General features: G+C 48.9%; 5 protein-coding genes across 5 annotated transcripts; 3 read left to right on the top strand and 2 right to left on the bottom strand.

Annotated features, from left to right (window-relative positions):
• Positions 1 to 326: 326 nt before the first annotated feature.
• ARD_0 (D-arabinitol 2-dehydrogenase [ribulose-forming]) lies at positions 327 to 1,617 on the top strand (the record flags this gene model as incomplete). The annotated part of the gene is made up of 3 exons (XM_031150906.1): positions 327 to 663; positions 799 to 1,166; positions 1,306 to 1,617. The coding sequence occupies 3 exons, from the start codon at positions 327 to 329 to the stop codon at positions 1,615 to 1,617; spliced, it is 1,017 nt and encodes a 338-aa protein (XP_031003898.1).
• A 259-nt stretch (positions 1,618 to 1,876) lies between these two features.
• Positions 1,877 to 2,702, bottom strand: LHYA1_G005964 (uncharacterized protein; the record flags this gene model as incomplete). The annotated part of the gene is made up of 2 exons (XM_031150905.1): positions 1,877 to 2,373; positions 2,489 to 2,702. The coding sequence occupies 2 exons, from the start codon at positions 2,700 to 2,702 to the stop codon at positions 1,877 to 1,879; spliced, it is 711 nt and encodes a 236-aa protein (XP_031003897.1).
• A 1,018-nt stretch (positions 2,703 to 3,720) lies between these two features.
• On the top strand, positions 3,721 to 4,548 carry tropI_3 (Hydrolase; the record flags this gene model as incomplete). The annotated part of the gene is made up of 2 exons (XM_031150904.1): positions 3,721 to 3,938; positions 4,014 to 4,548. 2 exons carry the CDS (start codon positions 3,721 to 3,723, stop codon positions 4,546 to 4,548), a joined length of 753 nt encoding a protein of 250 aa, XP_031003903.1.
• Positions 4,549 to 5,030: 482 nt separating this feature from the next.
• On the top strand, positions 5,031 to 7,131 carry YOR389W_1 (Uncharacterized protein; the record flags this gene model as incomplete). The annotated part of the gene is made up of 2 exons (XM_031150903.1): positions 5,031 to 5,351; positions 5,389 to 7,131. The coding sequence occupies 2 exons, from the start codon at positions 5,031 to 5,033 to the stop codon at positions 7,129 to 7,131; spliced, it is 2,064 nt and encodes a 687-aa protein (XP_031003902.1).
• Positions 7,132 to 11,232: 4,101 nt separating this feature from the next.
• nadA_2 (NADH-dependent flavin oxidoreductase nadA) lies at positions 11,233 to 12,723 on the bottom strand (the record flags this gene model as incomplete). Its single annotated transcript, XM_031150902.1, has 5 exons — positions 11,233 to 11,947; positions 12,023 to 12,231; positions 12,279 to 12,430; positions 12,488 to 12,596; positions 12,661 to 12,723. 5 exons carry the CDS (start codon positions 12,721 to 12,723, stop codon positions 11,233 to 11,235), a joined length of 1,248 nt encoding a protein of 415 aa, XP_031003901.1.
• Between the last annotated feature and the right edge of the window lie 4,070 nt (positions 12,724 to 16,793).

Raw genomic sequence — 16,793 nt, 5'->3', positions numbered from 1 at the left:
GCTTGGAAAGGGTAATCCGAGAGCATGCCGTGTTACATTCCATGCCCGCATACCTACTATATACCTATAGGTTCATAAAGATCATCAGGCCCTCCAAAAGCAGGACGAAATCGAATCTCTTTCGTCGACCCCTCCTCCCACCCTATTCACATTCACATACATTAAATTGCCCTGCTCTACTCTCTTTAAAACCCCTTAATCCTCCTCCTTACATCCGTCCATCCATCCATTTCTCTACACATATCTTTCCCTCCTCTCTACCCCCCCTCGCACCCCAGCACAACCCTAGTCCCTCTTTCCCAAACACACCCCCACCAGCCTCCACCATGAACAACCTTCGCACCACCACCCTCCCCCGCACATTCCGCACGCTCCTCAAAACCACCCCCATACAATCCACCATCACCCGCCAGCACCTCGCAGCATTCTCAACCTTCCGACCCCTCCGCCATGCCTCTAAATCAGGAACCAGAGACCCCCCCTCACCACCAAACGCAGAAGCCGCAGCCCTCGTAAAAGCAAACGGACCAGCACCCACATATCTAGGCACCACCAAGCGCCTGTCCGAATTCAACTTGGTGGATAAAGTCGTGCTTGTCTCAGGAGCAGGCCGTGGGTTGGGATTGGTGTGCGCTGAGGCGCTGTTGGAGGGCGGTGCTACTGGTATGTCTACATATTCCCTGATTGATTTCCTTAGTCCTCTTGATAAATTAGCGAACATCATCAACCATCACATGAAACCCAGAACCGACGAAAAGACAGAAACACTTCAACTAACAGCAGTGAACTACTAAACAGTCTACGCACTCGACCGCCTCGAAACCCCCTCGCCCGATTTCCAGCGCGTGCAAAAGCGCGCCAGCGACGAGCTCGGCACATCCTTGCATTACAGACGCATCGATGTGCGGGATGTGCAGCAGATGAATAGCATCGTGGGCGAGATTGCCGATGCACACGGGAGGATGGATGGGCTGATTGCAGCGGCGGGAATCCAGCAGGAGACGCCGGCGCTGGAGTACACGGCGGCGGACTGCGATGAGATGATGAGCGTTAATGTGACGGGGTGTTTTATGACGTGCCAGGCGGTGGCGAGGCAGATGGTTAGGTATGAGAATAAGGGGAGTATTATTATGATTGGGAGTATGAGTGGGAGTATTGCTAATAGGGTATGTTTGCTCTTCTCTTCTCGAGCGGCCTTTTCTCTCTCTCCTCTTCTCTTCTCCTCCCTTTTCTTTCTTTCTCTCATAGGTACCTCCTAGGTATCATATCATAATAGCACACTGGCTAACGCAACACCCCACAAAGGGACTCATCTGTCCCGCCTACAACGCCTCCAAAGCAGCAGTCCTCCAACTCGGTCGCAACCTAGCTAGCGAATGGGGCCAGTACGGAATCCGAGTCAACACCATTTCGCCTGGCTACATCGTGACGGCCATGGTGGAAGCGCTGTTTGAGAAATTCCCGGATCGGAGAGAGAATTGGCCGAAACAGAATATGCTGGGGAGGTTAAGTGCGCCAGAGGAGTATCGCGGAGCAGCGGTTTTCTTGATCAGTGATGCGTCGAGTTTCATGACGGGTGCGGATTTGAAAATGGACGGTGGGCACTCGGCTTGGTGAGATTAGTAGCGAACTCGGACACCTTTTTTCTGGAGTATTGTAATCATGGTGTTTTGTTGGCGTGTTGAGCGGGCGAGCGAGCGAGCGGGCATCGTATTTATCCACAGTCCATAGTGTAAAGGTAATATCATCACCACCAATCCCAAACTCCATGTTCATCCTCCCTCAAAATCCCAACCGCTATAACTCCATCCAAACCCAAACCCCACAAATATATACATCCACCCACCTATGCCTTTATACCACAAACACAAACACATCACACCACACCCGTCACCCCGTAGCACACACGACCCGCCTCCCCCCTAACCGCCCCCACAGTCCCCTCCCTCAACTCCAACCTCTTCTCGATCTCACCCTCCCCCACGCCCCTCTCCCTCAACACAAGCACCTGCCTCAAAGTAACCACATCCAGAAAGCTCCTGCCCCTCGCGCCCCTACGGCCTATACTCTCGAACTCCCTATCCGCCTCCTCTGCTAGTCGGTACCGCGCTGTCAGGAGGCTGACTGCTGGGTTTTGACTCGCTTGGGGGAAGATGAATTGCGAGGGTGCAGACGAGGAGGGGCGGAATTGGGGGGTTGATGATGCCGATGCGTGAGAGGAGGAGGTGGTGGTGGTGTTGGTATTGGTGGATGTGGCAGGGGGGGAGGGAGCGTGGAAGGTTGAGGAGGCAGAATAGGTCGGGTTTGGTTGTACGGGGCCGAGTTGCTGGAGGCGCGCTGCGAAATCTGGGTCTGAGGCATCGCGGTTTATGTCTAATTGATTGGTAGGTAGGTTAGCTTTGGCTAGTCCATAGAGAGGAATGGATGGGGTGCTGTGGGTGAGAGAAAAGAAAAGAAAAGAGAGAAAAGAAGAGGAGAGTGCAATTACCTCGGTCTCGTGTAGATGTCGCTTTTGGCTCCGGATGTACTTGCGGTCCTAAGTTTGTGGCAGTAGGTGAAGGAGAAGAACGAAATGGTTGCGCGGATGGAGTGCTGGATGTTGATGTGGGAGGAGAGCGAGTTGGGTATTTGCGGGCTGTTTTTGTGGTTGCTTTTGATACTGATGCTGCTTTCGAGGCGGCTTTTGAAGAGGCGTTGCCCATTGTGATGTCGATGTGATGTGAGGTTTTGTCGGGGGGTCGGGAATGAGGTTTGTTGGGGTGGAGTGAGTAGGTTGGTTGTTGAGTGATGATGGGATCAGATCGGATGTTTTGAAGCTATATGTTGGCGGCCTTAGGTTGGAATCAATGATGAAATGAAAGCCGCGGCTGTGCTAACGAGGCTGAAAGGAGTTATATAAATATAATAATTTTCGTATTTTAGGAATATTGTACTAATTAGAAGTTGTACGTAAATCCTCCTTGCACATAGAATATTAAAAAAGATATAATAACTCATGAAACTGTTCTGTATTTCCGGGGCTATATTTGCTATGACTTTCAGAAGGCTCAATCAAGGTCTATAATATACTTCCTCGGTCTAACAGCTAATTCACAGAGGTCGATTTGGTCTTAGTAGACTTTCTTTCAGTAAAGCCTCTCTGTATAACAAAAAAGAAAAACCATTTACACGTGAAAAGTCTATAGTACTGTACGTGCGATTGACTCGGTAAACCTGAAAGATCCTCGGTATTAGGATTTGGGAAGAAATGGTTAGGGGTATACTCTCTATCTAATGATTCGATCCCAAACGCGGCATTTGCACTTGCTTCTGAAGATCTCGCAATTCTTATCGAAAGGGGGAACACTGGGATACGAGTGCAGGTGTAATGCCCGCTTGACTAGGTATAACAGATGGTCGGATTTAAGAGTTGAAGGGAGTATCTCCGGATTAGGGTATTATTTTTAGATCTTTAATGATGCTACTATATGTTTTTGTTATCAGGAAATCTTTAATCACCGGGGACATGTTGCCATATCTATAAGACACATTCACGCCGTCCTACATCGCCTTCAACTCATACAGGACGTTCATGGAATGAATGAACGAACGAATGAATGAATGAATGAGATAAATATTTAATCGAGAGCTCAAAAAACTTTACCCCTCTATCCATCATTCTTGCTTGATCTGAAACCCACCAATTCCAAATTTCACATTCAGTCCAACTCAACCGCCAGAATGTCATTCGATTGTTGCAAGTCAGGCTTCAAATGGGACGGAAAGCCAATTGGCTCAGAAGGTGCCCTTGATAAGAACAAAGCCTACATCACCGGCTCGAACAAGGATGTCGCTATCTTGATAATTCATGATGTATTTGGCTGGACATTTAACAACCTCCGTATTTTGGCAGACCACTTTGCACAAGAAGTTGATGCCACCGTCTACCTTGTAGATTCGTAAGATATCCCGTCGTTCTTGACGTCTATACCTATACACTCTCGGAGCGGAAAACTAATCGATCGCATGCATAGCTTTGGCGGCGAAGTCGTTGACGAAAACCTTCTCGAGTCCGCCGTGAAGACAGGGGATGCCGAAGTGCTGAAAAAACTCGATATGCCAGGCTTCATGGGCCGCAACTCCAAAGATATCCGTGGGCCCGAGGTTTTCGCCTGCGCCAGAGCTTTGAAGTCGCAATACAAGAAGATTGGCGCTGCGGGATATTGCTTCGGTGGATGGGCATCTTTCCAGCTCGGAGCGAAGGGCAACAATCTCATCGATGCCATCTCGGTTGCACACCCATCGCTGCTCGTTAAAAGCGAGATTGATACGCTGTTTGTGCCGACACAGATTCTGGCTCCTGAGACAGACCCGCAATTGACGCCAGAGCTGAAGGAGTATTGCAACAAGGTCATTCCGGGTTTGGGTATACCATACCAGTATGACTACTACCCAGGTCTCGTGCATGGATTTGCTGTGAAGGGTGACCCAAACAATGCAGAGCAGAAAGCTGGACTGGAGAGAGCGAAGAACGCGACTGTGTCTTGGTTTAATGAGTTTTTGCACTAGATCAGGACTTGGGAATGGTATCAGACAACAGATGATAGAAATACCAGAATCTATTCATAAAGATGAAAAAATAGATGAACGATACCCAGAAGAGCACTGTTCTAGAGATATTGCAATGGTGGAAGCACTATGTTTCCTGGGCAGCGGAGACTATCTGATACGCTGTGAAACGATCGTGTAGGATAAGACTTGCCAGACATGTCGTCGTTTATGGTAACAAGTTCGTCAACTTGCTAAGTGTTATGGAGGATCAGAAATCGGGATCGGAGAAATATGGAATGCGCAAATAGATGAGATGCTTCCTCCACGTCAGGTATGCATCAAGAGTTGGGCTAAACACGCGCCTCAGCCCCTTGATCTCTTATCGTAGCTGACGCGGCGACCTTGAAATATCAACATGGCTGATAACATCGGACAACACTAGGTAAGTCTTATGGATTCTTTACAATTTTCACAGAGGCGTGGAGTCTGTTCGCTTCAAGATGAAGATCTTCAACAAGAATGTGATTATTGCTTTTCAATTTCTCTTTAGTCTTCCATTCGCAAATTCGCTCCAGCAGCAACCCCTCCTTCAAGATGCCTCCACAACAGCAACAAGCAGCTCTTGGAATCTCAATTTCTCTTCTTCAGCACCGCACTACTTTGCATCGGCCTATGGGCTACTTCAGCAATGGTCGAATACATTTTTTCCACACGGCCACAGCCTTGTGCCCTGCCAGATTGCCCCTCTAACGAACCTGTACCACGGCCGAATGGATGCAGATGTACCGCCAAGTCCAGAATGGGTAGCATTTGACATGCAGGTCTCCTAAGCCGAAGACACAGATGCAATATTGACAGCTTGGTAGAGGAATGGCATACGGGATCATGGGCGGGAGTCGGAACTCCCATATGCTCACATATCAAACTACACGGCCAGTCAAATGCGTATACTTCGATGGCGAGTCAGCCACCCTGTTTGGCACGGGTCAGATGGATACACAGATGCTGCACATATGGGGTAACTTGACCGGCCCACCGAGGCCAGAACATGGAGGGTTCCAGTTTTTATGGGAGGAATACGCTCGTGCCAGTGGGATTTGCGATTGGTTTCGCAAAGAAGGTCTAGGTGGCCCTGGCTGGGGATATGAGGGGGTTGTGAGGATGAACGCAGGATTTGAGATGATTTGGTGTGACTTCACGAGTCCTTCGCTGCGTCTCATCTCCCACCTGAATGTCACAACTCCTCTTCTACCGCCAAAAGTCGACGAGGAGCATGCTTTGCGCGGGCACTCTACTATCAACTCGGAACCGACATCCTACTTCCCTCTCCCACCATCTCCTACTCGCACAGACAGCTCCCTAGACCCATCGACTGCTCCATTGCCTCCCCTTGATGATCAGTGGCAGCAAGAACCCTTTCTATCCAGCAAGCTTTGGTTTTGGTTCGTGAGCGGCGTGGATCATTATGGTTCTACGGGCGATGGGCCGAGCACTGGCGAGGTGCGGGTCAAGCCTCTCAGTTGCGGGTTTTTGAGCTATTACTCTCCAGAGTTTTTAAATCAAGCTCTATCGCGTGCCAAAGAGGAGCGAAAGGTGCTCAATTTGACGACGGATGGGTACTGGGCTGGTCCTGCCAAGAATGATTCAAGATTCGAAGCGTTGAAAGCATTGACTCGGAGACGCAGATCGCATGCACTTGATGGTGTTACTGGCCCAGAAGCGGCTTTCATGAGAAATAACTCCGAAAGAGTACTGAGGGATCTTCTCTCTCCATCACCTGTCAACTGCAGTGGTATCGATTGGAATGTCATGACGAACGAAATCGTTTCAGTCTACGCCGGCCGGCTAAACATCCTCTTCAAATCTTTACATAAGCATGAGCAATTGCCGAAAAGCAATCAAACAGCGTTGATAGACTGGTTGGCTTCAATTCGACAGCAAACACATGATTTTCTTCTCCCATTCCTCGAGTATCCAGAAGAAGACACAGACGAAGCTATATGGATGAGAGAATCGTATATTTTCAGGAAAACCTATTCTCGCTGTCAATTCCAATACACGCGCCTACTTGACCCAGAAGAGGGATTTGATCTTGGTCCGGAAGAATGGACAATGAAATGGGCTGTGGAAGAGACTCTTGGTGGGATTTGTGATATTCTCGTCGATGTCGGCTTGTCAGTAGAAGGGCTTTGGCAAACTAAGTTCAGCGCTCCATCAACCATCTCACCCCGAACGCCTATTTCTGAAGGCCTAGAAGCTGAATTCATACGCTGGACACAAGGTGTAGAAGAGTTGATGGCATGGCTGGGTTGGGCTGGCGAATGGACTCGCTGTGAAAAAAAGTGTGATTTGGATGAGAAATGTTACATTCCAATGTGGCCATTGGTCAACATGGGTCGTTTTCCTGGTGGGAGATATCCTCCACCACACGGTCCTGGGTACGGCTACCCGTACCCGCCCCCATATCCTTACGGCAGGTTGCCAGACTTCCCACGGAATCGGACGGATGGAGGTCCAGGTCGGGGACGGGGATGGGAGCAGGATGAGACGACACTTTGGGATCCTATCTGTGTGAAAGCTGACTACATTACACGGGGGTGAAGAACAAGAACAACATACTGGAATCGCACGGTTTGTGCTGAACTAGGTCATTGAACCCAACGGTAGGATGCGCGTGATCAAATTGAACAGTCCGATCTGAGAAGATATACTGCGGTCTTTCAAAAAAATGAAATCCATTCTGGGGAAAGTTTCTTGGGTACTTGTAGCTGCACCTTGGTACACACGGCTATCAATTATAGCCACTAGCTAAGAGCGAAAATAGCCTATGTCGCAACTGAAATCTGGAAAGTCATATACACCTTGGTTTAGATAGAAACAAAAGAAACGGAATCTGACGGTCGAGATTCAGAAGCTGACCGACTATCACTTATCGAATTATTCTTCATCCTTACCAACCCTTCCGCTTCTCCACACCGAAGGCAGTAGTCTCTTTCTCATCCCTGCATTTCCGAAAAACAATTGAATTCATCGCCTTATTAGTACGTCACACCGGTATGTCAGATCGCAAAGCTTCAAAAATAAAACGCGGTGGCTGGAGATTTCGAGGTCCTTGCTCGTACCACAGGAGCCCAATCGCAAAAAGCTCATGCATGGCTTCCCAACCCCCCATATGCAGTTTAGCGCCAGCTGCAAGAGCTGCGAATAACTTCACCCAATTGGCCCGGTCTGCGCTATGTACAGCACATCAAATCCTATCTAGCCTGGCGGTTCGAAACGTGACACCAATTAATTCTTATTCTCCTACAGCTTGTCTTTCTTCCTTTCTTCCTTTTCTTCTTTAATTGTTTTCTGGTCCGAAAAGTGTTTTTAAGCGTTGGCGTATTGGGAGTTCTTGAGTCGGTAAGTACGGAACTTGAGAAGACGAGTGAAGCATGAAATACAGGCTAATATTCAGGCAGTAAAAATATTGAAAAGGGAGATATAAAAAAAAGGAGGCCGTCGAGATGGAAAGCGAAACCCTGACGTTTATGCCGAACGGCGATGTGACATTGCGACTCGTACGACCCATAGGACAACCACCGATCAAAAAGAATTCTTTGAACGAGAGCGAAAAAGCACCCGCCGAAGAAGAGGAGGCTGCGGAAGATGACAATGTTTTGTTCTTCGCGCCCGACCCGCCGGAAACAGAGCACACTGCGAATATCTTCTCCCCACCGATACGGGGGCGGCGCGATACAGATCTGAGTTCCATTCGCGAGCGATCCGCCAGTCCGCCGCCAGGATTCTGGGCAAGGCTAAAGAAGGAACCTGTTGTGATATTGCCGGAGAGCCAGGATGTTAATTGCGTGGTCTCATCGGGGCATATGATGCTTGCGTCTGCGTATTTCCAGAAGAGGTTGGCGGGGGAGTGCGTCGATGCTGCTACGTTGAAAAGCACGGGACGTGCGACGATTTCCCTCGATAATGACCCGGATACTTTCGCCATTCTCTTGAACATCATACATGGACGCACAAGACAGGTCCCGCGGCAGGTGAGCCTTGATTTACTCAGCAAGCTGGCGGTCTTGATAAATTACTACGCCATGCTGGAATCGGTCGAGTTGTTTTCGGATACTTGGATAGAGAATCTGAAAAGGGAAGGGATGCCAACCGAGTACAATGAGCATGTCCTTCCATGGCTCTTTATCTTCTGGGTTTTCGAAAAGGGCGATGACTTTAGAGATATGGCACGACTGGTGCAGCGAGAGTGCGATGAAAGGTTGGATGAGCTGGTGGGGGCAATCCCTCTGCCACATGCAATGATCAGTGAGTCAAATCTCTATGTTAGAGCTGCCTGCATATATTAACCTGAAGTAGAAGCGATGAAGAACGGCCGACGAATCGCCATCGACACTGCCATAAGTGCTATCGATCAACTCATCACAAAATACATGGACGGCAAAGTAAACTGCACACACGATGGTGAATCCCTGCGATATTCCTGCGATGCTATGGTTCTGGGTTCCTTGATGAAAGGTGCGCGAACTATTGGTATCTGGCCCAAACCAGCTGCTCCATTCCCCGGGAAGATACTCAGAAAGCTGCTGGATGAGATACGGAGTATCAAGGTCCTGGATGTATGCAGCCAACAGGTTGATGCGTCTGGTATTCGCTATCCGGCTTCGAATTGCCATGGGATTGAGGATTCGATCAAGGCCACGATGGGAATTATCGAAGATGGACTGGATGACTTGGAACTTGACGACTACAAGAAGGATAGGTGAGTGATCCCATGCCCTGAGTCTCACCCCTCACTAATCAACGTTTAGCGAGAAACTTTGGGATGAGTTCCCAACCAATCTTCCGGCACCCGTCGAGAAGGTAAAGGAGCCTTCCATCATAATGCCACAAGTTGTTGAGGAAACCGCCTTAGAAATTGAAGAACCTGTGCCACAAAGCTTTGAACTGGATGAAGATATCGAGGAAGATATCGAGGACCTGGTAAAGGAATTCAGCTCCGAAGTCAAGGTTGAAAGGTGGTTCTCCAACGACTCTTTCAAATCTCTTCCTCTGGATGATGTCAGTGCAAAGATATCCGAAGAAGAGCTGAGGGCCGACGATACCAAAGAGAACCATGCTCCATGGGACTCGTACTCGATTCCTCGAAAGGAGGTGCAATCAAAGTCCTTCGATAGAGAAGCGCGACGAGAGGAAGTGAAGGAGGATCAAGCTGTCCAGCAACCAACATATTGGAATGATGCTACGACGGACTCTTTCGAGCCGCGCCCTATACTTGTGGAGTTAAAGCTGGGCAAACAAGGCGAGCAAGACGCGAATTCGGTACACTCGAACAGTAGGACAGATTTTCGTATTGGTAGCCCTCTCCCTGTGGAAGTGAAGGAGAGTCGCCCTTCAGAGCATGGTTCAACATCGCCATATCGGAGGGACTCACGGCCGGAACCGGTTGACAGAAGAAGCCCAGTGACAGTGGATGGAAGAAAAAGTCCTGAGCACTCTCCCCAGTCGCCATATCGGAATGGAATAACCATTGGATCCCCCAGACAGGGCCCCATCGTGGACGAGGTCAAGCGTGATCACTCTCCCGTACAAATCCCGAACTTCCCCTTTCATAACAACACGAGAGCAGAATCGCCCAGAGGCCGCGCCGCTCTAGAAGATATGAGAATGGACCAAGTTATCCACCAGTCGCGGGACTCAACGCCTCGAAAAGAGGCAAGGTCAGATCTCTCTGTACGGAGTCCCGTACGGGAAAAGAAGGAAGAAGACCCCACGATCGCGCAGCTCTTGAAATCACCACTACCCCGGTCTAGTCACAAGAAGGAAATTCCTGAGCGCAGAAGCTCAGTGAACGAGGACTTAAAGAGGCATTATCCAGTTGTGCCACCGCATCGAAACGACGATTCTCCCAGACGTAGAGAAGTTCCCGAGCACGCTCATGGCCATGCACCTTCTTCGCTAGCCCGAAACCCACCTTCGCACCCACCATCGCCAAACACCATCGTGAAACAGGACTTGTTCAAGCGCAGTCCCGTTCACGATGCTGCGAAAGACAGACACACGCCCTCCCCGGCCCCGAACGGACTGCATCGCGATGTCAGTACTTCGAAATCCGATCTTGCGGACCACCGCCGACGCAGCCCTGTGCCTGTCTCTGAGGCTTTGAAGCAGGTGTATCCTTTCGAGCAGGATATCAGTACTTCGGAGGTTCCTGGCGAAGGCGTCAAAGTCACGGATAACTGGCGCGGGAGTTCGACTTCAACTTTGGGAGACGCACCTAAAGCCAAACCGAGAACTGAAGATGTAAAGCCAATCGTGCCGAAGGAGGATGTGCATATCACGTCGAATATCATTTCGGCGAATGGCGAGGATAATGATTTATTCATACCGCCGACGACGTTCAAGGTGAGGAAGTCGAAGAAGAGGTTCGCGACGAGGTTTTGAGGAAGGGGGGGGATGGTGTTATGTTATGACGAGATGATTATGATTTGATGATGCATGACGAATGACGGATCATGAGTAATGTACAGACACAGACTGACTACATGGGTATGGGTGATGATTTGGGATTTCCGCAATATTGTAACTTTCTCTGAGCGTTTGATTTTATTTCATTTGTTATGTCTATTTAGTATAGTATCCCAATATTCTCGTACCTATCTACTTTATTTCACAAAACAGAGATCAAGCTGCGCGCGCCATCTATACAGTAGTTTCGAGTAAACTCGCCGAAGGCTCCAATCCATCCCCCATTCTCGTGATCTGTCCAGCCCATTGCATATTCGCCGCGCCAGTTCCCACTAGTTTTAACGGAAATTTCTTTACCAACCACGGTGCCTGGTAAGGTACTAGAGCAACCGAGGCTCGCTCATCTGGAACTTCCGATGTGTTCAGAATAATCTCCTTGGGCAACTTCGGCTTCACAGTCGCGGGACGTCCGATGCCAATCAGGTCACAGCCACCCGACTTCAGAGCCTCCTCCATCCCAATACGCGTTCTAAATCCGCCTGTTACCATAAGCACCAGCTGCGGAAACTCCTTTCGAACAGTCTGCGCGAACTCCAAGAAAAAGCTTTCGCGCAGAGCTGTGCTCTTCTTCACGTTAGCTGGAGGCGCCGCCGTGCCGTCTCCGACCATCATCCTTGGATTCTCGTAAGAGCCGCCTGATATCTCAATAAAGTCGATGCCGCATTCAGCCACTAGACGTATCTGAGCGATGACGTCGTCCAGGGATTCCGAAGACGCGGCGTCGACGCTATTCATCTTGATACCGATGCAGAATTCCTTGCTGGTAGCCTCTCTGACGGCGCGGATGACTCGGAGAACGATCTCTGCTCTCTTCGCGGGGGTCCCACCGAACTCGTCTGTGCGGAGGTTGGTCAAGGGTGATAGGAATTGCGCGAGGAGGTAACCGTGACTGTGCACCAATTACAGGTCAGATGACTTTCAGGCTTGCTTGAAACAAGAAACACATTTACGATTCTCTACTTACGCTCCGTGAAGCTCGATGCCTTTGAAACCAGCTTCGAAACTTTGTTTCGCCGCTTCGACGAATTGATCCACGACACCACCTTCCCCACTGATTTCCTCAATCGTCATCTCCCGTGGCGTTCCGAACAAGAGCGTTGCTGCAAGCTTGTCGAGGATACCAGCTCCAAAGTTCAGTTTGACGGGGGAAGCGCGATTGTCTTGGCGAAAAAGCTGCGATTGCTGATTCCAGCCGGGGATTGACGGCCTGGATGACAGACTTGCACGATAGTGGGCGTTCCTGAGCGCTGGCAGGTAGCGGCCCATGTCTTCCATACTTCTTTTGTCTCTGGAGAAGGATCTTTGGACGCATGTGATAAGATTGCCACATCGCCCGGTCCTCCGAGGTGAGCATCCGAGATTTGTACATTGCCTGTGATGCTTTCTTTAGATATTGTATAAAGATGTGAGGATCAAGAATTCATCTCACCCGTTAATATCATACCCCAACCCCCGTCTGCCCATTGGCCATATGCGGTTACAGACTTCTGGTTTGGCTTGTGATCTGGTCCCGGAGCCAAATTCTCAGCCATTGCGGCCTGGTTGTTCATTTTCAGTTCGGTCGTGACGCGATAAGATCAAGGTATGGGATTCGGTACATACCTTGCAAAGCCGGTTTGGGAGACGAAGACCACATGGTAGTTCAATCTCTTCTGAGAGCAACATATCTACCCTACCTGGTGAGATAATTCTGAAGGTGAGATCTGAATAGTGAACGCGCGTGTGGTATGGTATAACAGTATTGGTTGCGATAGGAACAGATGGTTGTACATACAAGCGAGATGATAAAAGAGAAGAGAGATGAATAAAGAGAAGAGAAATTATTAAGAGGTAAACAAAACCACCAAGCACGGACGATCGAACAGCCGGTGTGGTAAAGACCTACGCCGTGGCGGCGGTTCAAGACCCATTAGAAAGCAATATGGGTTTGTATTATTAATGTGAAGTCGCAGGACACATCTCGGAGACATATTTGAAAATCTCGTACTTGCGGGGTGTAGATGTCCCGAAAGTCATTGAGCAGAAGTCGACTTCACGTGACTAGACTGAGTTGGGTAGATAGTTCCCATTTTCAGTTGGAATGTAGAATGGAAAGAGGACAGAATGATATAAGAATAAGAAGAGGGAGGCGAATTGGCCAAATGGGAAGCTGTGTAAGTGTGCTTATATCACGTGCTGGTAGACATTTCAAGTTGAATTTCCAACAGAATAATCATAAAATAAAAGCTGTAAGAACTTGCTGAGACTATAGCCTAGATTATTGATCTGGTCGATGATGGTCGTAGGAAGCAGGCGGCTCCAAAAGTGTAGCACTGCTTATCCTTTTAACTTGAAGCAAATCTTGAGGGGAGGAAGATATTAATAGTATAAGGATTTTTTGCTCAGTGCCTCGTGCTCAGCCATCCTCAGCTGATTGGTGTATTTTCTGATTGAAAGACCTATGAGAAATGATTCGATACGCTGCTTGGTGTACTGTAGCGTAGGATTTAAGGTGATCAGTAAAGATCGTTGGACGCGCTAAAGCCTAAAGGTAGCCTGAAACTTGACAGTTCTCTATACTGTACTGTACCGGGATTTCCGTATTCTCTAATCTATGGATCAAAAGTTTAAACAATGGAGATAGCTTCAGTCTGAGTACGGAGTAAGTAAATTATGAACATGCCATGTTTCACTTCGAGCGGCCCGATTCGTGGTTCTTTCATTCCAACTCACGCGTCGTACTTACCTTCACCGTGCATCGCATCGCCTACAATACTCCGTACAGTGTTACGGATGTTACGGAGCAGGCTGAGGTCCGTGAGGGCAGTGGAAGTGTTTCAAATGTCACCTTACGGCACGGGCACCTACGGAGTATACAGACCCATGCATCCATCTACGCAGGGCAGGGGAGGCAGCAGATGTCTTCTGATTTGTCGATTGATACGGCGGATGCATCGAAACAACAAAATACAATGGAACATGTCGGTCGTCAGCTTTTAACACGAGCAAATCCTATTTTCTGACCAGATCCTTACAACATTCTTCTTAGCTGTTGCACTAATACTTCCAAGTACCCGCGCTCACTCATATTTGTACTGAGAGAGGCTTAGTTTGCTATTTTTAAATGTAAATGTTCCACAACCAACCTCCACATAAAGAGAGTGATCGCACTTCGGAATTTGTTTCAAACTCTCTTCCAACTCGCTGAACCACCACGCTCCTTTATATACTTTCTACTTGTTCCAAGATGTTGTCACGCCCATTCCCGGCGCGCGTTGTATGCGCAGTCGCCCTTGGTCTCGGCCTTCTCTTCCTATCTTTTTCGTCGTATCGCGATCGCTTGCCGCACGAGGTTCCGTCACGAAGCTCGCATTGGTATAGCCATTCCACCCTGAAAGCTCCCTTGGAAGCCACGTCTACCTCTACCACGGTTCCCATCCCAGCTTGTACAACACCTATTGAAATTGTCCATGCCATCCGAACTACCTCCTCCACTTCCTCGCCCTCTCCCTCACCCTCACCCACTTCGCCCCACCCAAAGTCGAACGATCGGTGCAATACATTGAAGAAATCGGATGACATTGTAGTAATCTTGAAGACGGGCGCAAACGAGGTTTTCGAAAAGCTCCCAACACAGATATTGACCATGCTGCAATGCGTCGATAATCTGCTCATTTTCTCCGATTTGGAACAGCAAATAGGCGCGTATCATATTCACGACGCCTTGAAGGATATCGCGGATGAAGTAAAGGATGGTAACCCGGATTTCGATTACTACCGGACACTGCAGGAGTACCACAAAACGGGGCAAAACATTGGCACAATCAGAGACGAGACTGGGGAGTCGGCCTGGAACTTGGACAAATACAAATTCCTGCCCATGTTGGAGAAGACGTGGGAAATGAGACCAAACAAAAAGTGGTACGTCTATATCGAGGCCGACACCTACTTGGTTTGGTCGAACCTGTTGCTTTACCTGGACCGTCTCGATCCCACCGAGCTGGTATACCGCGGATCGCCAACATACAGCAACGATGAAGCATTTGCGCACGGGGGCAGTGGTTATATACTCTCCGGTGCCGCAATGACCAAGGTTTTTGGAAATAGGCCTGGGGTAGCTGCTAAATACGATCCCAAAGTGAAATATGAATCAATGGGCGACTATATGCTCATGAAAGCCTTGAGGGAAGAGGGTGTTGAGTTAAAGGCGGTCTGGCCAATTTTGCAAGGAGAGAAGCCTGCAACGATACCTTTCGGTGGAGGACCAGACAACGGAGCAAGACATTGGTGTCAGCCTCTTCTTACAATGCACCACATTTCCGCAAGTGAAATCAGCCAAGTTTGGCGGTATGAGCTAGAGAGAACAAATCCCATGGTTCGTATCCCATTAACCTCATGTCGAGCGACAATAGCTAATTGCATCATGTAGGAACCCTTTTTGATGGAGGAGTTGTACCATAATCTCGTACAGCCGAGTATCGTTTCCGAGCGCGACGACTGGTACAATTTATCCGACGACCAACAATACAGAGCACCCGGCGAAGATGGAGAGCGTCAGAAACCATTTGAAGAGCAATCAGAGCTTGAAAAAATGGCCTTCAACTCCTTTGAAGATTGCCGTGCTGCTTGCCAGGAAAATGCAGGCTGTTTTCAGTACACCTTCCATGATAACACTTGTGGCTTCTCATTTTCCTGGCGCTTGGGCCACAAAAACAAGCCCGACGACCAAGGGTCATACAAGTCCGGTTGGATCACTGAAAGGATCGAGAAAGAGCAGGCCGAATATCCTTGCACAGAACCAAAGTGGGAATGATAAGTAAAGCACGATAGGGTTGAAGCCCCTCGAGATTTATTTAATGATGGTAGACTCTTCGAGAGAGCTCCACATTTGTCACACTGGCGACACCGAACTCAAGCAATAGCTTGCACATAGCCAAAGGAGTGGCATATTTGTTCAGGCCTTGGTCGAATGTCAGACGCAAATATACAGCGACGACTGCTGTAAGCGGCGAAAGACAGCAGTAGACTGCGAGTTCCAGAAAAGATGGAAATAGCACCAGGGCTCAATTGGGAAGAACGAGCTGGAGCACTAGGTAGCGAGGGAACTGCGAGCCGCACGCACATCTTAAATAGCCTTAGCGCTCGCTCACTCGCTCGTGGCATGTAAGATAGATAGGATTTCAAAAGGATTTGACAGGTAGTGAAATCTCACTCAGCCATAAGCAGCTTTAGATTTTAAGCATATCACAAATCATCCCGACACCCTTATTTCGTTTTTGTCTCGTGTAATCCGTTATTCAGCTGACTACTCCACGCCATTCCGCCTCCACTTTGTGATAGCTGATTGATTACTCCGTATATGATTAGTATTTCCCGCCCATCATCAAGCCTCAAGGATGTTTGAAAAGGGGCTTGACTTAACTTGACTTGACTTGACGCGTCACGGGTGATAAGGTTGCTGCGCATTCCACTGGAAAGCTGGCTCTCACTTTGTAATCTGGCGTTCGTTTACTGCTAGGCGTACATTAGTACATACATACCTACCTACATACTTCTTCCCGAACCACGGTCCACGCGTCGCTCCTATGGTACAATACACACGTCCAAATGTAGAAAGCGAAATACACTAGAAGCCGCGACTGCTCTACTTGTACCGCTTGCTGGTTGACTATAGGTAGGTAACGCTGAACGCGCGCAGTGCTGGAATTAAGACGGGGATGGGATGGGATGGGATGGAGTGGGACGGGACGGGACGG

This window comes from Lachnellula hyalina (assembly GCF_007821495.1).
Source record: "Lachnellula hyalina strain CBS 185.66 chromosome Unknown contig00106, whole genome shotgun sequence".
NCBI lineage: Eukaryota > Fungi > Ascomycota > Leotiomycetes > Helotiales > Lachnaceae > Lachnellula > Lachnellula hyalina.
This window is presented reverse-complemented; position numbering and strand designations above follow the sequence as displayed.